Source organism: Mustela erminea, chromosome 10 (assembly GCF_009829155.1).
Source record: "Mustela erminea isolate mMusErm1 chromosome 10, mMusErm1.Pri, whole genome shotgun sequence".
NCBI lineage: Eukaryota > Metazoa > Chordata > Mammalia > Carnivora > Mustelidae > Mustela > Mustela erminea.
Genome location: NC_045623.1, coordinates 12,941,646 through 12,967,427, shown reverse-complemented (window position 1 = coordinate 12,967,427; position 25,782 = coordinate 12,941,646). Strand labels below are relative to the sequence as shown.

The 25,782-nt window shown below is 37.8% G+C and overlaps 1 protein-coding gene and 1 pseudogene across 2 annotated transcripts in view; one reads left to right on the top strand and one right to left on the bottom strand.

The window, feature by feature from the left end:
- Positions 1-25,782, top strand: part of LRIG2 (leucine rich repeats and immunoglobulin like domains 2) — a 68,232-nt gene that overhangs the window by 26,682 nt on the left and 15,768 nt on the right. For both annotated transcript variants that reach the window (XM_032361332.1, XM_032361331.1), the window contains exons 2-12: positions 7,351-7,416; positions 9,015-9,089; positions 9,251-9,385; positions 9,909-10,052; positions 10,165-10,308; positions 11,169-11,312; positions 11,518-11,661; positions 14,383-14,463; positions 15,188-15,259; positions 15,395-15,463; positions 20,127-20,290. In XM_032361332.1, coding sequence (XP_032217223.1) covers positions 7,351-7,416; positions 9,015-9,089; positions 9,251-9,385; positions 9,909-10,052; positions 10,165-10,308; positions 11,169-11,312; positions 11,518-11,661; positions 14,383-14,463; positions 15,188-15,259; positions 15,395-15,463; positions 20,127-20,290 — 1,238 coding nt within the window. The remainder of the gene's footprint in view (positions 1-7,350; positions 7,417-9,014; positions 9,090-9,250; positions 9,386-9,908; positions 10,053-10,164; positions 10,309-11,168; positions 11,313-11,517; positions 11,662-14,382; positions 14,464-15,187; positions 15,260-15,394; positions 15,464-20,126; positions 20,291-25,782) is intronic.
- On the bottom strand, positions 4,484-4,915 carry LOC116600893 (annotated as a pseudogene).

Here is a 25,782-nt window from a genome sequence, read left to right as displayed (position 1 = left end):
TTGGAATCACACTATGCTTCATTCTATAATAAAATCTCATTTATCCTAAAGATAATTTACCTAGTATCTCTAGTCAAAGCATTTCTTCATAAAGTAGCTGCTCAGACTCTTAATCAGATCTCATTTACTCCTACTTTAGACAGTTCAAGCATTGGGGTTTCCTAGCTTATGGCAGTTGATTAGAAGCAACAAATTAGGGGGTGCCTGGGTGGCTTAGTGGGTTAAAGCCTCTGCCTTCGGCTCAGGTCATGATCCCAGGGTCCTGGGATTGAGCCTCCAATCAGTCTCTCTGCTCAGCGGGGAGCCTGCTTCCCCCCACCCCCCCCAATCCCGCCTGCCTCTCCACCTACTTGTAATCTCTGTCAAATAAATAAAATGTTAAAAAAAAAAAGCAACAAATTAGAAAAATTTCAGGTAGTGAAATATTTGACAGTTCTAAGAAGGAATAGCTTTTGGTGTAAAGCTGGTAGTGGTACAAGAAAATCAAACCTAAAAGACAGGATTTTAAGAGTTCTTTTGGGGGACGCCTGGGTGGGTCAGTCAGTTAAGCTGTTGCCTTCGGCTTAGGTCATGGTCCCAGGGTTCTGGGATCGAGGCCCGTTTGGGCTCCTTGCTTGACAGGGAGCCTGCTTCTCTCTCCGCCTCTGCTTCTCTGCCTGCTTGTGCACTTGTTCTCTCTCTCTATGACAAATAAATAAATAAAATCTTTAAAAAAAGAAGAAAAGAGTTGTTTTGGAATCCTTGTCTTTAGTATATTTCAGGAGTACTCAAGGTCATCAACTTGTTTAAAATTACAGTATTACAATTCATTGTAATGATAATCCCGAGTATTATTTTTAAAAGTAAATTATGCTAGATACACTTTAATAAGACAGGGATTTATTTCTTTTTAAAATTTTTAAAAATTTATTTAAATTTATTTATTAGAGAACTCTGTGTGTGTGTGTGTGCGCGCGCGCGCGCCTGCCTGCCTTGCCAGCATTTGGGCAGGCGGAGGGGCAAAGGGAGAGAGAGAGAGAGAGACTTTCCTGCAGACCCTGCACTGAGCCTGGAGACTGGTATGGGGTTCTTTCCCACCACGCTGAGATCATGACCTGAACCAAAATCAAGAGTTGGGCACTTAGCCGTCTGAGCCACCCAGGGGCCCCTGACCTTTCTTTTGTGAACAGAAATCTCTGTCTTGGGTGCCTGGGTTGCTCAGTCTGTTAACTGGCCAACTCTTGATTTCGGCTCAGGTCATGATCTTGATTGTGGGATCAAGCCTCACGTCAGGCTCCATGCTCAGTGCTGGAGATTATTTCTCTCACCTTCTGTGGCCCCCCACCTTGCATGCGGGTGTGCTCTCTCTCTTTCTAAAAGCAAAACAAAAGGGCAAATTATGCTGGATAAATACGTACAGCATTGACATACCTAAACTGTTGGATATGATGTATTCTTAACTTTTTCAACAATACTTTATTGAGAAGGGATCCCCTTCTCAGTATTGTTGAAATTCTCAGCATAGTCTATTAGTGCTGCAGATTCTCAAAAAAGATTGATGATGACTCAAGAAGTGCACACATGTGACTAGGCAGAAGAAAACCTCTGCATCTGTGTTGCTGTAGGACTTTTCTGCAATTAGCTTGCAGATTTTGATTCCCTTCCTCTGAGTGTTGTGATTGCCCTGTACATTCTATAAATTATTTACACCCTGATGGTACTAAACGACTACATTAATGGCACCTCTGGCTCCACATGATATCAAGAACTTTAATAATTCATGACTTATTACAGCTACATCCCTGTAAATTAGCATGAGTGGGAGCTGAGTTTACAACATTGAGATAAGGCATTCTCTGAGATTTTTACTCTCTAAGCATTATATCCATAAATATTCAGATATTAATGATGTTTAGAAATAAGGAAAGAAAAAAAGAAAAAAACAAATATTACTGACTATTACAAAGCTAGACTCTTTAGGTTTTATCTATCAAGCATTAGATTGCTTTAAGGTTTTTTGTTTTTTGTTTTGTTTTTTGGGGTTTTTTTTTAGATTTTTTTTTTCTTTCTTTTTTCTGACAGAGAGACACACACAGAGAGAGGGAATACAAGCAGGGGGAGTGGAAGAGGGAGAAACAGGCTTCCTGCTGAGCAGGGAGCCCGATGTGGGGCTTGAGACCAGAACCCTGGGACTGTGACCGCAGCAGAAGGCAGACGCCTAGCGACTGAGCCACCCAGGTGCCCCTACTTAAAGTTTTTAAGTACATTTTAGGGATGTTCAGGGTGAAAATATTTGAAGGACAGTTCTCTATTTCAGGACTTTTGCTTAAAAACAAAAACCAACCCTGACAAGCCTGTATTAACTTATGCAAACTAAATGGAATTAATGATTTGCACCTGGGAAGAATGGCGAGAGACTTTAAGTATCCAAATACTTTTTTTTTTTTTTTTTTTAAGATTTTGTTTATTTGACAGCAAGCAGGGAAGAGCGAAGACACAAAGAGGAGCGAAAACACAAACAGGAGAGCCGCAGAGGCAGAGGGAGAAGCAGGCTTCCCATTGAGCAAGGAGCCTGATGCGGAGCTCCATCCCAGAACTCCGGGATCATGACCTGAGCTGAGGGCAGCCATTGAACCGACTGAGCCATCCAGACACCCCTCCAAATTCTTAATCTTTAAGAGTTTTACATCTTATAATTGAAATCTTCCAATTTTAGTCTACTTGAGCCTTTTTGAAGTACTTTATTTTTTATTATTTATTTTTTAAAGATTTTGTTTGTTAGCGCATGTGAGAGCACAAGAAGGGGATCCCAGCAGCAATGGGAGAGGGAGAAGCAGGCTCCCTGCTGAGCAGGAAGCCTGATGCGGGGCTCAGTTCTAGGACCCCGAGATCACAACCTGAGCTGAAGGCAAATGCTTAACCAATTGAGCCACCCAGGAGCCCCTTGAAGTACTTTAAGAAAAAAAGAAATAGGAAGAGCATGGTTATGGAAAGCAAGGATGTGTCTGTGCACTCTCATATGCACATGTTGTGATTAAATTCCAGGGGGAGATTTAGGTATGAAAGAATGCATACATTACTAGGGAAGAAGGGGAATGGTTGAGTTTATGTTCAGTCTATCTTTAGTTTTCCAGTGATGCCACCTAAGTATTGTAAATGCTGCTTTCAGAAAAGACAAAAAGGTTACTATAGTTGATAGTTTGTAACCCTAGTACTTAGCACAGGGCCTGGCACATGGTTCAGTAAGTGTTTATTGCATGAATACCTGATGATCAGATCAATCCATATAATTTTAGACACTTTTTTTTTTTAAGATTTTATTTATTTATTTGACAGAGAAACAGCGAGAGAGGTAACACAAGCAGGGAAAGTTGGAGAGGGAGAAACAACTGATCCACCCAGGCGCCCCAACACCTGGAATTTTGATAACTCAAACAGCTATACGGATTTATACTGTAGTAGTCTCCCTTCCTCTATATTCACGGGAGATGCATTCTGAGACTCTCAGCGGATACCTGAAGCTGTAGATAGCACTGAACCCTATATACTCTGTTTTTTCTTATATATTCCTATGATAAAGTTTAATATATAAATTAGGCACCATATAAAACATTAACAGCAATAATAACAATTCTAACCATACACTATATAGTTATATGAAAGTGATCTCTCAAAACACCTTATTGTACTCACCCTTCTTGTGATGACGTGGAATGATAAAATGCCCATGTTGATGAGATGAAGTAAAATGAATGATGTAGGCATTGTGAGCTACCGTTAGGGTCCTCTGCTCCAGAGCACAGTTGTGAGCAGCTGAAACCATGGAAAGCCAAACTGCAGATAATGGGGAGTGGGGGAACTACTGTGGTTGCTTTCTATGGTAGTACTTCTTTGGGAGTGTATTTTAGTTTACTGTTAGTGTTTTAAAATCCCACCTAATGCAGATTTGTCACAGAAAGGTCCAGAGAGCCTCCTTATGGGGTTCTGACCTCTGAGGCATATAGTGTTTTTTTTTTTTTTAATCCATCCATAATCAAAACTTTATTGAAAAATAGACAGTGGGTGCCTGGGTGGCTTAGTTGTTAAGTGTCTGCCTTCTGCTTAGGTCATGATCCCAGGGTCCTGGGATCGAGCCCCACATTTGACTCCTTGCTCTGCAGGGAGCCTGCTTCTCTCTCTCCTACACCCTCTATTTGTGTCCCCTCTCTCACTGTCAAATAAATAAAATCTTTAAAAAAAACAAAAAACATGGGGCGCCTGGGTGGCTCAGTGGGTTAGGCCGCTGCCTTCGGCTCAGGTCATGATCTCAGGGTCCTGGGATCGAGCCCCGCATCGGGCTCTCTGCTCCTCGGGGAGCCTGCTTCCTCCTCTCTCTCTGCCTCTCTGCCTGCCTCTCTGCCTGCTTGTCATCTCTCTCTGTCAAATAAATAAATAAAATCTTTAAAAAAAAAAAAAAACCAAAAAACAAACTGAGACCAAAATAGAACCATTGTGTACCTTACAAAATTAAACATAATTACATTATTTTGGTACGTAACTGGAATTACTGAATTGATTAGGCTTTCTGCCATGTAACACAAGTTCAGGAGGTTGTGTGGATCGTTAGTGTTGCTTTCTTCTAAGTGAAGAACACCCTGTGAGTCTGGCCTTTCCTTCTGTTGGCTTGCACAGCAACACTGTTGAACAGCCCCCACAAATAAAGACCATCTGAGCATGGTTGAAAACCGTGGTAATCTTGGTAATCTTTTAGCAGCCTGGGCCTTTTACATCCATAAAATAGGAATGTGGGCTTTGAACTAGCTGTTTCTTTTTATGTTTTTTTTTTTTCTTTTCCTTTTCCGAGGACGGGTATAGTAAATCTCTAGCCAAAAGCCTGTTGATCTTTCGTGAGCCCAGACAGTCTGATCTCTAACGTTGACACCCCTTGTGAGCAGCACGAGATTGGGCTTGCAGCATCTGAGGCATATATTCTTAAGACAGCATTATCCTGTAGAGAGGCTCCAAAGTATTTCCGGTATCCTTTAGAAGCCTTTAGAAGTTCTTCAAAGAAAGAGAGAAAATCACTCCTTCCCCCCAGTAGAGACACTGGACAGTTTTCACTGATACTTAATACAAAGTAGCTTATACCATGTGTGAGTTGGGTTAACTTGTTTTAGATTTCTTTAATAATAGTTTTCTTTAAAAGTGATTATTGCTTTAAAAAAATGGGGGGGGCGTGCCTCGGTGGCTCAGAGGGTTAAGCCTCTGCTTTTGGCTCAGGTCATGGTCTTGGGGTCCTGGGATCGAGCCCTATATTGGGCTCTTTGCTTAGCAGGAGCCTGCTTTCCCCTCTCTCTCTGCCTGTCTCTCTGCCTGCTTGTGATCTCTCTTTCTGTGTGTAAAATAAATAAATAAAATCTTAAGGGAAAAAAAAGTGATTATCTGGTCATTGACATCCATGAGAGAACTGTAGGAAATGAGTATAGTCAAGAGTTACATTGCCAGAGAGATTAGGGTTTGGGAAGGCATTAGAAGCACTGTTACGATTAAAATGAAAGCTCTTAATCTGTAAAAGGGGGAAAAATAAATTTTAGCAAGCATCAGATTCGGAATTAAATCATACTGTGCTAGCCTGCTACACAGGTCATAGTTGCCAGACCGGCGACCTTGGAGCAGAATGTGGACTATCTAACTTAAATTAGAAGAGCTGAATTTCTTCTTTAGTTGACATGCCACAAATATCTTTCCACTTGCATAAAATCCAGTGTTGTTTAGTAGCAACTGTGAGTTGGATGAAAGTATCTGAATATAAGATTTTTGTGTGGAGTAAGTTCCTATTTTTATCTCTAGCATTTCCCAGCACATACCCCTAGTCATGAGTGTCCTTGAGCTGATATCTGGTGCCAGGTATCTTAGAATAAAGGTGTTAGAACTGTTGCGGAAGAGGGATGGTTTCATCTAGCCTTAATTATCTTACGGTGTAAATTAAGCTTCTAAATGAAAGTGGCTAAATTTTACAGATGGACAGACATGAATCTAGCTGAGAACAAATTGTACTGCTGTGATAGAGACATCATTCAGACCTGCGTGCATCTGTCAACTGCCTGTGGTGGCACAGTGAGATAAAGTGATCTGTAATGTTTCTCTAGTGTATCCCTATTGCTAGCCATATTGTAATGTATAATACATCTCTTGGGCAGACAGCTTGTGTGGGCTGGATTCCACTTCAGCCTTGTAAAGATGCCAGGAAGCATCAAGGTGAATTTTTAAAGCCTATTTAAATATTTAGACTTGTGACTAATTTCAGTGAAATCTCTGCTATATCTAACAAACTTACTTGCCAAAAGTGAGATGGATTTTCAAGTTTATGGCTTCCTCACTTATTAGCTGTATGACCTTGGATTGACAAATTATTGCTCTCTGCCGGTTTCTGTCTTAGGCAAGCAAGGATTGTGAAAGTATTTGCCTCGCAAGGTTGTTGGGTGGATTTAGGTAGTTAACGTGTGTGTATAAAGTACATAGAGGAGTGCCTGATGCTTAATGAATGTTAGCCACCACCACTACCACCAGTCATCATCATTAACATAATTTTGGAGATGGATTTTTCTTCCCCGAAGCTGGATTGCTTTTTTTAGGAAGACTGTATCTCTATTAAGGATATGGTCAACTTTAGTTCTGATATAGAAGCTCATTATCTTGACTTGCAAAATCAATCTTCTTTTATCTACTGCTAAAGTATAATGCAGTATATTACAATATTATTTTATAATGTGTAAATACTTTAAAGTACATACAATACTTGAAAAATTATATAACATGTTACTTTAAAAAGTGTATTTTCTTTCAAAAATATGTAAAGTGTAGTTCATTACAATAAAAGTAGAAGATAATCACAAAAAAGATGAAAGAACCTTATAATATTGCTGTGGAATGGTCTATCAGATGTATTGTTAAGTGAAAAGACTAAGGCAAATTAGTGCATAAATTAATCTACCGTTTTTGTAAAAATTTGCTGGTATGTGCATAAAATGTCTGGCAGGCTGCTCAAGAAATGGTATATTTTCATTTGTTGCTGTTGGGGATGGAAATCATAATGGCTGGTGACAGGGTGGGAGACTTAACTGTATTTTCTTTTACACTTTTTGATTATTGAAACATGTGACTGTATTCCCCAGTTAGTTTTTTAAAAAGACCTCATAAAAGTGAAGAAAAAGTAAAATAGCTATTTTGAAATCTAGATATTTATTCTTTATAAACATCTTTTTGTGTGTATTACACAAATCTACATTCAATGGGGCTTTTAGATTACGTTTTAGTTTAGTTTAGTTTTTTTTTTCCCGTTAAGTCTCTTTTCCAACACTGAACTAAGAATGATCTTTTGTCCTCCATTAGGGATCTGAGTCATAATCGCTTGTCTGACTGGAACATCAGTTTGGAATCTCAAACCTTACAAGAAGTGTAAGTTACTTTTATTTGTTTAAATTTAAATTAAACTCTTAGAGGTGGATTTGATGCATTATGAATTTGAGGATGTTCAATCAGAAATGCTGTCTGAAATTGACGGAAAAAATTTAAAAGACATTTTTAAATCTAAACTTGTCTTTGGCTTTGCTACCATTACAGGCTCTCTGGGTGTTGCACTATTAGGTTGGTGATTAGTTGCAAACTGTGTAGAAATATTATTCTATCTACTTTCTTGGGGCCAAAATGTAAGATTCCCCCCCCTTTTCAGAATAAATATATTTTGCATGTTTCTTGCTGGTTTCAGTCAGTGAAATTCTCTGTTGTTTAAACTTTTTCATGTCTTGACTTGTCTTGAGATACAAGCATCATATCTAAAGTAGAGTTACGTGGGGGTGCCTGGGTGGCTCAAGTTAGTTAAGCGTCTTGACTTTTGATCTCAGGTAATTATCATTATCTAGCCCCAGCATGGAACCTGCTTAAAAAAAAATGAGTTACCTGAAATATTTTTGAGTGTTTTGTATTGTCTGTAGTGTGGTGGTTAATATAATTCAATTTTCCACTTCACTAAGGTTTTTCCTTTAATACTGAGATGTATTATTATGTATTTTTTGGAGGAAATTTTCTAAAATACTATTAATATCAGTTATTGCATTGTGATGTTTCCAGAGGCACAAGTATTGAGCCCTTTTGCCTCTATGCTAAAATGCAGAACCTTTGGACTTATTTTTCTTTTTTGATTCTTGCTGATGGGGTTAACTTCTTCATGCTCTCATTGTCCTTGAATTCCCTCTGTCTCTGCTCCAGATTGACTGGTTTTGATCTGCTTTGCACTGAATAAACAATTGACAAGCTTATTTGGCTTAAAGACTAGGCACTGAAGAAAGTCCTGAAAAATGCTTCAGTGGGAAATTCATGAGCTTTAGGACATGGACTTTGTAACTTTGGCTGGTTTCTTGGAGGCCTTTTACTTCTGGTTTCTTTTCTGTAGTCTAGGTAATTGAGGTTGTTCAGTGATTGAAAACCAGGTTAATGAAATGTGATTATGTTGGATTTGCTAGTAAAACATTGGAGACATTATGTTTAAAGAGCTGCTAAGATCAGATGGTGACATGTCATGTCATCTGTAAAATTAATCATAGGCTCCATCTCTCGGGCAGATTCATTTGTGGACTCACGCAACCCTCTCTAACTTTGAGTAACTTAAAAAATGTGTGTATGTTTTAAAAATTTACTTAATTTATAATTTCTTAATCTTATTTACTATAAATGTATAAAGAGATATGGGTAGGTTAATTCTTTAAGAAGGATTGGTATTAGCTGTCAGAAAAGTAACTTCAAGAACCTTGCTGGGATTAAAAATACTTGATGTGCAAAATAGTGACGTCAATCATAAATCTACATCATGAAAAAACATTTCTTATTAAAATCTTCAATTTCTCAGTATAATGCATTTAGTCTGATTCATTCTGAGTCATCTGCCTTTTTCAAATTTGGCACCGATCCTAAAAAATAATTATTGTCCAGAAACCAGAACTCAAGAGGCAACATTTCCCCTTCTAAAGTTTGAAATCTTGTTTTTCCCTTTTTCCTAGGAAAATGAATTATAACGAGCTAACAGAAATCCCATATTTTGGAGAACCAACCTCTAATATTACTCTGCTCTCATTGTAAGTAAATCAGATTTCAGATCTTTTAAATTATGAATAGTACAGTTTTAAAAAAAATTTTTGTTTTCGGTACCCTTATTGTTGAGCCTAACTGTTTAACATCCTCATGGCCTGGGGTAGGTCTCTGGCAATAGCTTCATTACAGTCTTTTTTTTTTATAGAGTCCATAATATAATCCCAGAAATAAATGCAGAAGTGTTTCAGTTTTACCCTGCTCTTGAGAATTTAGATCTCAGTTCAAATATAATATCAGAAATCAAGACCTCTTCATTTCCTCGAATGCAGCTTAAATACCTGTAAGTAGTTTAATCTAGATTTATTTTAAAGTTCGTGTTTGTTATTTATTGATACTTATCTTAGAAATGTCTGTTATTATTGTGATATTGATATGCTTATGAAAAACAAATCTGGAGTCAGTTTTTTGGGTTGTTTTTTCTCTCCTGTTGTCAGAAAATATTAAGTATCCAGGGTTATTTTTGAGGTTTAATTCTGGGTGTGTTTTACTAACAGTTTTGTAAAAGGTAAATAAGATTGGTTTGTTAAACAGTGGCTTATCCTATATAATGATAATCAACGTGTGCTAGTGTTTTACAGTTTACCAATCATATCCATATTTACTGTATGAATGTACTAGATGAATGTACTAAATGAAGTTGGTATTATCCTTATTTTGTAGTTGAAGAAACAAAGCAGTTAAATGATCCGTAAAGTTGGGTGTAGTTGCTAAGTGGTAGAGCAGGGGGCTCACTCATGGACTTTGGGTAGCTGTCAAGTGGTAGAATGTTTCACTAAATTTTTTTGTTACCTTGTTCATTTTAGAAATTTGAGTAATAATAGGATAACCATCTTGGAGGCTGGTTGCTTTGATAATTTATCCAGTTCCCTACTAGTGGTAAAGTTAAACAGGAATAGAATCAGCATGATTCCACCTAAGATTTTCAAGCTACCTCACCTCCAGTTCTTGTGAGTAACTAAATAGATGGATTTTTAAAAGATTGTTTTTTCTTTTAAATTATTTTAATTATTGTTAGAACAAATCGGCAAATTTCAGACTGTAAAACCATTTTTGTTAAAGGGAACTTAAAAGAAACAGAATTAAAGTGGTGGAAGGTCTGACATTCCAAGGGCTTGACTCCTTAAGATCTTTGAAGATGCAGCGGAATGGTATTAGCAAACTTAAGGATGGAGCATTTTTTGGCTTGGATAACATGGAAGAATTGTAAGTACTATGAACTAGAATAGAATATTGTTCGAAAGGGGTCTGCCAGTGCCATTAGTACAAAATGGCTAGGATAGTTGATTTAATTATACCCAAGTTCACTAGTTCTTTCTTCCTACTCTGATGCGAAATAATTGTATACAAAGCTCTTTAAGCTTTGTTATTGATATTGTTATTTAGTGTTTTTTTCATCATTCTTAAAAACATTTCATCTAGGGGCACCTGGGTGGCTCAGTCAGTTAAGTGTCCTGCTCTTGATTTCAGTGCAGGTCTTGATCTCAGGGTTGTAAGTTCAAGCCCCATGTTGGGATTCAGGCTGGGCATGGAGCCTACTTTAAAAAAAAATTTGTCTAGAAAGCTTATATTTTTCTTAATGTTTGGAGCTAATGAAAATGATCAGGATTTACCTCGAACAGGTGTATCAAAGTTCTTAGTGTGTTGATTTTATAGATCTGATTTTTTTTTAAGATTTTATTTATTTACTTGACAGAGATCACAAGTAGGCAGAGAGGCAGGCAGAGAGAGAGTGGGAAGCAGGCTCCCTGCTGAGCAGAGAGCCCAATGTGGGCCTTGATCCCAGGACCCTGAGATCATGACCTGAGCGAAAGGCAGAGGCTTTAACCCACTGAGCCACCCAGGCGCCCCTAGATCTGATGTTTTAGATGGTTTTACTACCTTTTAGCAGTATATTGTAAGTAAAATATTAGTATTTCTTGAATAGAATTTGTTGGCTCACTTGAATTGAGCAAAAAGTATATGCCTCTCTGAGCAAGACCTAATTAATGGAGGGTTTTGGAATCTTCTCATTGCAGTGCCTTGTTTTGAAACGTATTTTCTCCTTTTTTTCTCTAATTCTGCAGAGAACTAGAGCATAATAACCTTACAGAAGTGAACAAGGGATGGTTGTATGGCTTGCGAATGTTACAACAGCTCTATGTCAGCCAGAATGCTGTTGAAAGAATCAGCCCTGACGCGTGGGAGTTCTGCCAAAGACTATCTGAACTGTGAGTGTTGGATGGCATTTCAGTGGAGGCTGTGAGACTAGAGTACATTGGAATAAATCACTCTCATGGCCAGTAATGAGATCTAACATCCCTCTTTGTTAGAAGTTTGTTGAAAACTCTAAATTTATCACATAAATAGAATGAGAATAGGAAAGTTGAATTAAAATACAACTAATTCCTTATCTTTCATGTTTCCTGTTCTTAGTGATTTGTCCTATAACCAGTTGACCCGCCTGGATGAATCTGCCTTTGTGGGTCTGAGCTTACTGGAGAGACTGAATTTAGGGGACAACAGAGTCACTCACATTGCTGATGGTGTATTTCGATTTCTTTCCAATCTTCAGACACTGTAAGTACATCTGTCCTTTTTTTTTTTTTTTGCTAATTTTTAAAAAATAGTAAATAGGGACGCCTGGGTGCTCAGTTGGTTAAGTGTCTAACTTTGGTGCTGGTCATGATTGGGCCCTGAATTGGGCTCCCTGCACATTGGGGAATCTGCTTGTCCCTTTGTCCCTCCCCTTGCTTGTGCTCTTTCTCTCTCTCAAATAAATAAATACAGTTAAAAAAAATAGTAAAAATAAAACAGCTAATCAAGCTACATGTTTATGTTTATGTTAATATTTTGTAGTTCTTCTATTTTACGCCTTGGGACAAGACATTGTTAATTGTGTCTGTCCCCATACATAAATCTTATTTATCTTTAGCCAGTTGAGTTTGTGCTTTAATTCTGAATTTAACCAACTGAACAACAAGGCATCTCTTACTGTGCCAGTTACTGTGGAATAAAACACAGTCTGCTAATCAAGACAGACAGAGAATCAAGAATGCACATTTTTTTGTTCCTCTGACCTTGAACTACTACCAGAAAACACTCATTCAGCAGGATAAGGGTGCGTAGTGGGAGGAGCTCTGGCAGGAGCGCTGTTCATTGTTGCTAATTTGCTGCATGACTTTGAACAGAAAAAACTTAACATTTATCAGTGATCTGATATGTGCTAGGTGCTTTCAGAATACTAGGATATTACTGTTCTTTTCCATATCAGGAGGCTGAGGTTCAGAGAGATTAAAATAAAATGATGGTTTAAAATAACACAATTTGTATTCCCAGCTGGTCTTTCATCCAAGTACTAACCAGGCCAGACCCAGCTTAGTTTCAGAGATCAGACAAAATTGGGCACATTCAGCATAAAGTCACACAGCTCATAAACGTTTGAACCAGAAGTAGAACCCAGGTCTGTTTGACACTAAAGTTCGGGTACTTCTTACCATACTGTCAGATGAACAGAATCACTTAGCCTTCCCTAGGTGTCATTTTGCATATGTCTTCAGCAGAGGATGGAGACAGGAATAAATGATTGCTATAGGCAGTTTCAACTCTAAAATTCTGGGGTTCTGTAAGTTGGATGTTTTACCCTTGTTATGAAATGTAATTGAACAAAGAGGTATTTTAAACGAAATACAGTGTTTTTAAACATAGAGGAGAATAAGAGAAAAAGGCTAATTAGTAGAATTTGTAGATTCTTACAGTTTCTGAATAGGGGACTTTCTGGTCTGAAAAGAGGCAAGCTCTCAACTTTGGGACCTAGGCATCAGTGAGAAAGAAAGCATGATAATTTTGTGAAGGTGTGTTTACCTGTACAAGTTTGTTTGATTTTTTTTTTTTTTTTTAACTTAATGAGGCAGTCTTCCTTCAGATTTGGCCTTGAAATATTTAAAGTGATTTTTTTTTTTCTTTTATCTACATTATTAGAGGTGAGCCTAGAATAGTTCAAACCCAGGAGCTTCTCTCAGATGTAACTGCAGCCTTTTGGCAATTCAAAGAATGGCAAGCAGTTTCTTTCAGCTGATTATTACTTTTAGTATTAAAGTTTAAGAAAGTAATTGCAGAAATAAGTCATGGTTTAATGCCACAAAGAAGGTTAAGGCATAATTAGGATAAGATCAGAAAATCTTGCTTGAGGCCAGTATTCCTGCCAGAGTGTATACTTCTTACTCCCTTTGGTCAGTGAGTTCTATTTATGCTGTACTCTGGAGGTGGGGGAAAGTCCTGGAAGGTTGAGTTGTTCAATGTTTATTCCTTAGTAAAATAAAATGAACCTGTTAGCTTTCACTTCAAATAAAGATTGAGCTAAAGGGGAAGAGTGATCTTATATCGCCATACTGTTACATAACCTAAAAGTGTATTATGAAGAAAAGAGCTTTGTATTTTATTATGAGATGACTTAAGGAAGCAACAGTGATTAAATATCTTTAACTGAGGGGCACCTGGGTGGCTCAGTGGGTTAAGCCTCTGCTTTCGGCTTGGGTCATGGTCTCAGGGTCCTGGGATCGAGCCCCGCATCGGGCTCTCTGCTCCGCCGGGAGCCTGCTTCCTCCTCTCTTTCTCTGCCTGCCTCTCTGCCTACTTGTCGTTTCTGTCAAATAAATAAATAAAATCTTAAAAAAAAAAAAAAAATCTTTAACTGATACTTCTTCCAGCAGGACACCGCATGATGCAGTTGCATTTCCTCTGAGAATGCAGCAGTGGATTTTAAAAGATCCATACTTTTCCTTTTAAAAGTAATAGAGTGATCACTCTAGTGCAAGGGTTTATCAGTCTTGCTTCCCAGGGGGGCATGTTTAATTGCTGTCAAGCTGAGAAGCTTTATACTGACATTGTTCTTTGTTAGCCATTTTAGGTTTAAGAGCCCACGGGAAGACTTGGGTCACCCAGAAATCCCATTAGTCTAAAATCACATTTGTAAGCCATATCCCCTGCGTCTCGAAATCCTGCTTTTTGCAGGACCCTGACTATAATTTTAATATGCTAACAAAATTAGGGGCTATTAGATAGTAAGGTTAATTCTCTTAGCAGGTTGCTTTATTTATTTATCAAGGCCAGCTTAACCCTTTGCTTATGAGAATCTGTTCTTACATGCTTATTGCAGATATTCTCTAAAAAAAAGAGTCGAGTCATCTTCATAAATAACTGTTAAAATAAGGATGAAAATTAGTATTGCCGTGCCAGGATGATGCCCAGCGTTGTCATGGCCATGTGAACTAACATAACCTGTCTTTGATATTTTTTTAGAAACTTAAGGAACAATGAAATTTCATGGGCCATAGAAGATGCTAGTGAAGCTTTTGCTGGACTCACAAGTCTCACTAAATTGTATGTATTTATAATATTTATGTATGCCTATAAAGGTGTATTTTCAAGAACCAATTGTATGTGTGATTGCATTATGTCTTTTTGCTATGGCTGGAAAGTCAGCCTTTTGATTCACCCACTAAAGGAAGAACCTTTTTGTTTACTAAGTTTTTTGTTTATTGGTGGCTTTAAGTTTTATTTATTTAGCTAGTGTTGGGACATTTCTATTGAGAAAAGCTGTCCAGTGGGCACTCAAAGAGGTTATTCATAGAAGTAGACTTAACGAGTCACATAAAAGAAATGTACTGAGAAACCAGAGTTGAAGCAGTATTCTTTTTAATCATATGAAATTTATGGGTAATTTATCTAGAAAGAGAGGAATTCTCTCAAGTAAGATTTTAGATCTTTTCTCCTGAGAATTTCTCCAAAGCTTCACACTTGGTCTGAATTTCTTTGACCTGATCTTTTGCCAAGAAGGGAGAGATTGGGACTCTAATCCAGTTTCTCACATGAAATTTAGTAGGGCATCACTGGTCCTCACCGCTTTTCATAGCACCTCGTTGAGTTCCAACCTCTTAATAGAGGCCTTCGTTCTGTGCTTTGCAATAGTTGGTGATAAAGGTTCACAACTTTCTTAAAAATGCATGTTAAGCTTATTTTCACTTTTTATAGGTAAATGTTTGATTTAATGAATTAAATTTTGCTTAGTGGAGAACTTTACTAGAAAGGTCTGTTTGTATTTCAGAATCTTACAAGGAAATCAAATTAAGTCAATTACAAAGAAAGCATTCATTGGTCTTGAATCCCTTGAGCATCTGTAAGTATTTTGCATCCATTTTGCTCAGTATATAAATAATCTTTGCTATTAGCAGAGGTTCTCATGACCATTTAAAGTGTTTATATAATTTAATTGTAGAAATGGTGACCGGTAATGTTTTATTTCTCATTTCAGAGACTTGAACAACAATGCTATAATGTCTATCCAAGAAAATGCTTTTTCTCAGACTCGCTTGAAAGAACTGTACGTAACAAGTTTTTTTTGTCACCGATCATTAGATCATTATCCATACTTTTGCTCTTAAAGTGAGATGAATGCGACCCATGTGTTTCCGAAAACACACAATTTAGGCAGGAAAAAAAGATGTTAATATTCAGTTATTTTAGTGACTGGATATAATTTTAAAATAACCCAAGATCGAAAAACCTAGAATTTATTGCACCAAACTGTTTTCATGTGCTTTTAGTTAAAAAGACCTTAGCATGGCTCCTTATGCTTTATGTATATCTTCCTGTTCCTTTTCTTCCCCTTGTTTACTTTTGGATTACTGGAAAAATATGTTCTAATATCCTTAGGTGGGAACCTTAGGGTGGATTACGGTTAAGATATTAGGTAATTTGTTAGAGATAATTTAGCACATTCAGTATTGTCAGAAGGAATGTCTCTAATCTGTTTGCCAAATTACTAAAATGGTCAAACACTATTCAAAATAGTTGTAATAAAAAAACACATATTACTTCATACCCTTTTTCATTTATGATTTTTAAGAAATCGCTCTTACTGATTTAGAGATTTCCCCTGGGGGGTGGAGAGGGTGGTTAGTTGGGCACTGGTATTAATTTTATTAATTTTAAACTCTGGTGACTTGACTGTTGAGCCAGTGTTAAGAATCAGTGGCCTTGCTTTAAAACCACTCAAAAGAAGGACTGTGGACCAGAACTGGTTCATGAAGAGATAAGGATAGAAATTCATAGTGTTCAGAAACTTTTAAACAATTTGACATTACTCTGACACTTTTGTTGAATATTATAGTATTAATCTATAACAGATTGGAAATTTATAAAACTGGTCCTTCATCACAGGTAGTTTGAGATGCACTGAAGTGTGTGAAGTCAAACTTCCTTGATTTCAGATTTCTGCTTCATTCTTTACACCTGTGTGACATTGGGAAAATTTAGCCTAAGACTTTACCTTCTCAAAATGAAAGTTATACATATCTCCCTCAGAGTTTATGTGAGGATAAAATTAGATGATTTGTTTATTCAAGAAATATTTATTGTCATCTGCTATGTAAGGTACTGTCCTAGATGCTAAAAACACAAGAATGAACAAGACAAAATCTCTATCCTCATAGCATATTACAATGAATTCTAGTAAGGGAATCAAAGAATAAGTCAGTAGGTACATAGTATCTCATCAGATAATAAGAGTTCTGAAGGAAAGTAAAGGTGGGTCACAGGTATGGAGAGTGACCAGGATTTTGGATAAAGTAGTGAAGGAAGGCCTTTTTGGGGGGCGGGGGGGGGGGAGATAATAACATTTGAGTCAGTACCTTAGTGGCAAAGCCTTGAATACTGGGTGAAGAGCATTCCAGGCAGAAAACAGCAAGTGAAAAGGCCCTGAGGTAGGAGCTTGCATTTTATGCTTGAAGAACAGCAAAGACAACAGTGTAGCTGGAAGAGAGCAAAAGGAAGAAGAGGGGGGTGGGAGGTGAGATCACAGAGTTAATCAGGAACCAGACCACCCAGGGCCTAATGAGTCATGAGGACTTTGGATTTTTTTCCCCTCTAAGTTCATTAGGAAACTTTAGAAGGTTTTGAGAAGGTGCTAAGTACAGAGGCTGGCATGTAGTGAAAGTTGAGTAACTAATACTAATAAAATAAAAATGTTATGGGAATCATTATTAGTTATTTTCTGCCAGACATTTAAGTGGCTTTTTTTTTTCCTGGTCAGCATATTTTGATTTATTTTTCCTAGGCTTAACTTTTTTTTTCTTTTTTAAAAAATTTAAATTCAACTCATTAACATATAACAATGTATTATTGGTTTCAGAGGTAGAGATCAGTGATTCATCAGTCTTACACCTATTATTCATTATATGTTGTCCTTAATGCTCATCCCCCATCCCCCTCCCCTCCAGCAACCCTCAGTTTAACTTTTAAGGGCACACCTTAGTGCATTTCAGTATTATCCATTTTTTGTCCATGATAATCTGAGGGCCACCATAAAGTTTTAACTCTTGTTAATGAGAGCTAAGTGTAAAATGTAATTTAGGTAGTAGTTGAAAGCAGATAGTGTAGTTTCAGTCTTTAGTCATTTGGTAATTTGAGAATTAGTTTGAACAAACTGCTAATGGAGGAAACTGTAACATACCTTTTTTACTGAGAAATTTTGGTTGCTTTTGGTTTACTTTAAGTCATATTTACAATACTGTTACATCAAGATTTATTAAAATGTATCCTTGTGCTTTCTGGTATCCTTCACAGTGCTTTGCATAAATGTTAGGGGGAGATGAGAAAGTCGTATGTAAATTAAAAAATATTTTGCATTAAACTTACATAATCATGGTAGAAACAGTAGAAAACATATAGTTAAAGCAAGAAGGAGAGTAAGTCCCTAGATCCCTACTACTCTTGAAACAATCACTCTTAATATTTTGATGTATATCTGTCCTCACACTTTTTGAGAGAATGCGGACTATTCTGTGAGGTCCTTGGGAGCAGGTTGGTTAGCACTGAGGGTGGAAAGATGTAAAAGAAACATAACTAAAGGGAAGTAATGTGAATTCAATGGCATCTGTGTACAGACATTGTGCTAAATGCTTTATTTAAAATTTTTTTTTGAGGTAGACATTCTCTAACCCATTTTCCAGAAATAGAAACTGAGATTTTAGAGACATTAAGTATTTTGCCTAAGGTAAGTAGCAGAAGAAGAGTAAGTCCAGGTTTCATGAGTCAGCTTATACCCAGGAAAGCATAAATCAGACCACATCACTCCTCTGTTTTTAACCTTCCAGTGGCTTCCTGTACAACACATAGGGAGAAAATACCTCAAATTCTTTTCTTAGTTTGCAAAGCACCTGCATGGCCTGCTCTTCCCTACCCAGCTCCCTGACCTTGTCCTGTCACTGCCCCCTCCCTCACCGTGCTCTAGCCTCAGTGGCCTTCCTTTTCCTCCTGAGCACTGGGCCTCTCTGCCTCATGGTCTTTGCATACAGTTTCCTGTGTACGCGACACTTTCACCTCAGGTCTTTGTGGGATTTGCTCTCTTGCTTCTTTCAGGTCTTTGCCTAAATGCTGTCTCTTCAAAGTATTTTTCCCTGACTGCTTGATCTAAATTAGTAGCTGCCCTCTCTTTACTTTTGCCTGGCTTTGTTTTTCTTGATAGCACTACCTTTCTGACATTGTGCTTTGCCTTTATGTGTTCACTGCTTGTCTCTGATGAATACGTAAGTTCTGTGAGGCCTGCATCCGCACGGCCTAGAGCAGTCCCTTGCATAGAGGAGACTCAAATGTTTGTCTGTCAGTGAATGAATATAATGAAGAACTCTGAAATGCGAAAGGTAACTTCTGGCCCGATTAATTAAAATAACCCTTACTCAAGTAAGGCTTTTGAGATACCATTGAAGACTGATTGAAACGTCTTCGAATCACATCTTAGATACTTTGACTAAATGAGGATTTGGGTGATGCACACAAAGCAAGTCACAATCTTCTCCAAATCATTTGCTCTCACTACTTCCAGGTGGATGGGACATTCATGGGGTCATTAAGAGAAAACCTATCTTCTTTTTCTGATTATGTTTTATAGCCCTATCATAGACAACAAATAAAATTTCACTGTTTCCTAGTTTAAGTTGCAGTACACATTGCCACAGGGATGAAATGTTTTCAGTCTTTTTTTTTTAAGATTTTATTTATTTGTCAGAGAAAGAGAGGGAGAACACAGGCAGGGGGAGCAGCACACAGAGGGAGAAGCAGACACCCCGCTGAGCAGGGAGCCCGATGTGGGACTCGATCCCAGCACCCTGGGATCATGACCTGAGCTAAAGGCAGAGGCTTAACCCGCTGAGCCACCCAGGCGTCCCAATGTTTTCAGTCTTAATGAAATAATTTGAAAATAAAGCTTGTGGAATTATTGTGGAATATTCTTTTGGAAAATATCTTCTCCACAACAAACATGTCTCTGTGCTACAATGTATATGGTAAGCTTTCCCTCAGACTTTTCTGGGAAAAATCTTAAACCTTAAAAACTGAAAGGAAGGTACAGTTAACATCCATATTCCCTTTACCTAGATTTATTGCTTGTTAACATTTTGCTAAATTTGTGATGTTTCTCTCCCTTCCTCCTCCCATCTCTCTTTCCTTCTCCCATCTCTTTCTGTCCCTCTTTCCTCTCCACACACACGACTACTTTGCTTAGCCATTTGATAGTAAGTTGCAGGCATCATGACACTTTACCCCTAAATATCTCAGCATGTATATCCCAAGAACAATGGTGTTTTCTTACATATAGCCACAGCACTATTATCTCATTCAATTAAATTAACTCTGATAAAATAATAGTAACTGATACGGAGTCCATACTCATTTCCCCAGTGCCAAAAAATGTTTCTTGTAGATATTTCTTCCAGTCTAGAATCATGCACTGCATTTGGTGATGAGCCTTTAGTCTCCTTTAATCTAAAATAGGTCTCTGACTGTTGTTTTGCCCCTTTTCTTAATGTCTTGGATGACAGTGACGTATTTGAGGAATTGAGGCTGAACGTCTGAATTTGTGTTCTTCTGGTTTGATTCAGGTTGAGCACTTTTTGGAGAGAAGAATGCATGGGTGTGCAGTAAGCTTTTAATGGTGAAGAAAACAGAATGAAAAGTAAAGCGTCTTTCTTTTCTTCTTGACTTTGCAGGATTCTGAACACAAGCAGTTTACTCTGTGACTGCCATTTGAAGTGGTTGCTTCAGTGGCTGGTTGATAATAACTTCCAGCATTCTGTGAACGTAAGCTGTGCACACCCTGAGTGGCTAGCAGGGCAGAGCATCCTGAACGTGGACCTGAAAGACTTTGTCTGTGGTTTGTATTTTGTTTTAAAATATTTTATACTACATGCTGTCTTTTTGAAACATGCTGTCTTTTTATTTTATTATTAATTTGTTATTATTTATTTTATTATTACTGTTTTTTTTTTCATCATGATAAGTGTACTCTTTAATCTCCATCTCTTCTGACCACCCCCACCCCTGGTAACCATCAGTTTGTTCTGTATGGCTAGGAGTCATTTCTTGGTTTGTCTCTCTTTATTTTTCCCTTTGCTTATTTTGTTTCTGAAATTCTGCATATCAGTGAAATCTTGTGATACTTGTCTTTTGCTGTCTGACTTATTTCACTTAGTGTTATACTCTCTAGTTCATTCATGTCACTGAAGATAGTAACTTTTTCTTTTTTATGGCTAAGTAATATTCCATTGTATGTATATACCACATCTTTATCCATTCACCTATAAATCTATAAATAAAAAACACAAGGGTCCATGTATCTCTTTCAGTTCATGTTTTTGTATTCTTTGGGTAGTGTGGCTCCTGGGTTGTAGGGTAGTTGTATTTTTAATTTTTTGAGGAACCTCCATACTGTTTTTTTCTGTAGTGGCTACATCAGTTTGCATTCCCACCAACAATGTAGGAGGGTTCCCTTTTGTCCACATCCTTTCCAGCACTTGTTGTTTACTGTGTTTTTGATTTTAGCCATTCTGACACATGTAGGGGTGATACCTCATTGTGGTTATGATTTGCATTTCCCTGATGATGAGTGCTCTTGAGCATCTTTTCATGTGTCTGTTGGCCATCCGTCTGTCTTTTTGGAGAAATGTCTGTTCGTGTCTTCTGCCTATTTTTTTTTTTTTTAAGGATTTATTTATTTGCTTTAGAGAGAGTGCATGAGTGGGAGAGGCAGAGGGAGAGAGAATCTCAAGTAGACTCTGCACTGAGTGTGCAGCCCAATGTGGGGCTCGATTTCATGACCCTCAGATCATGGCTTGAGCCGAAACCAAGTCAGATGCTCAACTGACTGTGCCACTCAGGCACCCCTGCCCATTTTTAAATTGGATTATTTGGTTTGGGGTATTGTGTTGTATCAGTTCTTACATACTTTGGATATTAACCCTTTATTGGATATGTCATTTGCAAACATCTTCTCCCATTCAGTAGGTTGCCTTTTAGTTTTGTTGGTTGTTTCCTTTGCTGTGCAGAATTTCTTTTTGTTTAGATTTTATTTTATTTATTTATTTGAGAACGAGAACATGCACACAAGCAGAGGGAGTGCAGGCAGAGGGAGAGGGAGAAGCAGGCTTCCCATGGAGCAAGGAGCCTGATGCAGGACTTGATCCCAGGGTGCTGAGGTCATGACTGAGCTGAAGGCAGATGCTTAACAGACTGAGTCACCCAGGTGCCCCTGGTGTATTGGTGTAGTCCCAATAGTTTATTTTTGCTTTTGTTTCTCTAGAAACAAATCTAGGAAAATGTTGCCTATTGCTTAGGTCAGAGAAGTTGCTGCCTGTGCTCTCTTCTAGGACTTTTATGGTTTCAGGTCTAACATTTAGGTGTTTAATCCATTCTGAGTTGATCTTTGTGTATGGTGAAAGAAAGTGGTCCAGTTTCATTCTTTCACATGTAGCTGACCAGTATTCCCAGCACCATTTGTTGAAGCAACTTTTTCCCATTGTATATTCATTCCTCTTCGTTGACGATGAATTGACCATATAGTTGTGGGCTTATTTTGGGGTTTTCTGTTCTATTCCGTTGATCTGTGTGTCTGTTTTTATGCCATATTAACTACTGTCACTTTGTAGTATAACTTGCAATCTGGAATTGTGGTATCTCCATTTATGTTTTTCTGTGTCAAGATGGCTTTGCCTACTCAAGGTCTTTTGTGGTTCCATACAAATTTTAGGATTGTTCTAGTTCTTTGAGAATGCTGTTGATATTTTGATTCGGATTGCATTAAATGTGTAGTTTGCTTAGGGTAGGGCAAATGTTTTAACAGTATTGCTCTTCTAATCCACGAATGTGGAATGTCTTTCCATTTCTTTGCATCATCTTTAACTTCTTTCATCGGTGTTCTATAGTTTTAGAGTACAGGGCTTTCACCTCTTTGGTTAAATTTATTCCTAGACATTTTATTGGTTTTGGTTTAATTGTGAATGAGATTGTTTTTTTAATTTCACTTTCTGCTGCTTCATTATTAGTGTATAGGAATGCAACAGGTATCTGTACATTGATTTTGTGTTTTTCAACCTTACCGAATTTATCAGTTCTAGTGGGTATTTTTTGGTAGAGTCTTAAGGTTTTCTATATATAATATCATGTCTTCTGCAAATAGTGGAAGTTTTACTTCCTCCTTACTGATTCAGATGCTTTTTATTTCTTTATGTTGTCTGGTTGCTGTGGCTAGGACTTCTAGTACTCTGTTGATAACAATGTTGAGAGTGGACATCTTGTCTTTTTCTTGACCTTAGGGGGAAGGCTCTCAGTTTTTCACCATTGAGTATGATGTTGGCTGTGGGTTTTTCATCTAAGACCTTTAGTATGTTGAAATATGTTCCCTTTAGACCTACTTAGTAGAGGGTTTTTATCATGAGTGGATGTTGTACTTTTGTCAGATGCTTTTTCTGCATCTGTTGAAATGATCATATGGTTGTTATCCTTTCTCTTACTGATGTGATGCCTCACATTGATTGTTTTGTGCATATTAAATCATCCTTGCATTACAGGAATAAATCCCTCTTGATTGCAGTATATGATTTTTAAAAATATGTTATTGGGGGGCGCCTGGGTGGCTCAGTGGGTTAAGCCGCTGCCTTCGGCTCAGGTCATGATCTCAGGGTTCTGGGATCGAGTCCCACATTGGGCTCTCTGCTCAGCAGGGAGCCTGCTTCCTCCTCTCTCTCTCTGCCTGCCTCTCTTCCTACCTGTGATCTCTCTCTGTCAAATAAATAAATAAAATCTTTAAAAATATATATATATTTTATTGGATTTGGTTTGGTAATATTTTGTTGAGGATTTTGCATCTAGATTCATAAGAGATATTGATCTGTTCTCTTTTTTTGTAAGGTCTTTATCTGGTTTTGGTATTGGGGTAATATTGGCTTCGTAGAATGAATTTGGAAGTTTCCTTCCTCTTGTGTTCTTTGGAATAGTTTGAGAAGAATGGGTATTAATTCTTCTTTAAATGTTTGGTAGAATTCAACTATGAATTCACCTGGTCCTGGACTGGTGTTTTTTGAGAATTTTTTGATTATTGATTCAGTTTCATTGCTGGTAATTGGTCTGTTAAAGCTTTTTTAAAATTTCTTCCTGTTTTAGTTTTGGGGGGTTATACTTTCTAAAAATTTAACTATTTCTTCTAAGTTGTTGAATTTGTTGATACTTAGGTTTTCATAATACTCTGTTAAAATTATTTATATTTCTGTGGTATTGGTTGTTATTTCTCTTCTTTCATTAGTAATCTTATTTATCTGGGTCCTTTCTCTCTTTCTCTCTCTCTCTCTTTTTAAGTGAATCTTGCCTAGAGGTTTATCAGTTTTTTTTTAATCTTTTCAGAGAACCAGCTCCTAGTTTTATTGATCTGGTTTTTTTTTTTTAGTTTCTATGTCATTTATTTCTGCTCTTAAATTTATTATTTCCTATCTTTTGCTGGGACTGGGTTTTCTTTTTCTAGTTTCTTTAGGTGTAAGGTTAGGTTGTTTATTAAAGGTTTTTCTTGCTTCTTGAGGTAAGTCTGTACTGTTGTAAACTTCCCTCTTAGAACTACTTTTGTCGTATCCCACAGATTATGGACTCTGTTTTCATTTTCATTTGTTTTCATGTAATTCTTTATTTCTTCTTTGATTTCTTGGTTGACCCATTCTTTTTTTTTTTTTTAAGATTTTATTTATTTATTTGACAGAGATCACAAGTAGGCAGAGAAGCAGGACAGAGAGAGAGAGAGAGAGAGGAGGAAGCAGCCTCCCTGCTGAGCAGACAGCCCGATGCGGGGCTTGATCCAAGGACCCTGGGATCATGACCTGGGATCATGACCTGAGGCAGAGGTTTTAACCCACTGAGCCACCCAGGCACCCCCCCCCCCAAACTCATTGTTTTATTTGTTTATTTATTAAAAGATTTATTTGGGGGGCACATCTGGATGTCACAGTTGGTTAGGTATCTGACTCTTGGGTTTCAGCTCAGGTCATGATCTCAGAGTCATGGCATCAAGTTCCACATTGGGCTTTACTCTCTGCAGAGTCTGCTTAAAGATTCTCTCTCTCTTTCTCTGTCCCACACCTCCGCCCTGCCATGTACCCTCTTCTCTCAAATAAATAAATAAATAAATCTAATCTTAAAAACAAAAAAAATTTATTTTTAGGTAATCTCTATACGTAACATGGGGCTTGAACTTAGAACTCTGAGATCAAGAGCCACATGCTCACTCTATCAACTAAGCCAGCCAGGCTGCCCATCCCATTCAGTGGTATAATAACATGTTATTTAACCTCCATATATTGTGCTCTTTTCTATATTTTTTACTGTGGTTGATTTCTTTTTTTTCTTTCTCTTTTTTTAAAAAAAAGATTTATTTATTTATTTATTTATTAGAGAGAGAGAGAGAGAGAGAGCACGCGAGAGAGAGAGACAAGAAGAGAAGGAATACAAGTCCGGGGAATGGTCTAGAGGGAGAAGCCAGCATCCCACAGAGCAGGGAGCCCAGTGTGGGGCTTGATCCCAGGATGCTGGGATCATGATCTGAGCTGAGGCAGACGCTTAACTTAATGACTGAGCCACCCATGAGCCCCTTGTGGTTGATTCCTAGTTTCATAGCATTGTTGTCAGAAAAGATGCATGGTATACTATACTTACTGTCTTAACAACAGAATGGAAAAAAATTAAGCCAGGATGCTTTCACTTTTTTAAAGTTTTTATTTTTTTAGTTTATTTATTTACTTACTTGACAGAGCACAAGTTGGCAGAGCGGCAGGTAGTGGGAGAGAAGTGGGCTCTCCGCTGAGCCGGGAGCCCAATTCGGGGCTCAATTCTGGGACCCTGGGGTCATGCCTGAGCCGAAGGCAGACACCCAAACAACTAAGTCACCCAGGCACCCCAACCAGAATGCTTTCTAACTAGCATATCTATTTCCATTTCTGTGTTCTTCTGTGAAATTTTTATATTTTGTAATCGTAGATTTAATTTTGTATTCTTTGACTTAATATATCATAAGTAAGTTTTTTCCTGTGTGTTCTTCATTGATCATTTTCAGTGTCAGTATAGTATAACAGCATCTTTATAAATATAGGCCTTTCCCTTTTAGGGGGTTGTTACCTTTATTTTTTATTTTTTTAAGATTTTATTTATTTATTTGACAGAGATCACAAGTAGGCAGAGAGGCAGGTATGGGTGGGGGGAAGCAGGCTCCCTGCTGAACAGAGAGCCTGATGCAGGGCTCGATCCCAGGACCCCGGGATCATGACCTGAGCTGAAGGCAGAGGCTTTAACCCACTGAGCCACCCAGATGCCCCGGGTTATTAACCTTTAATA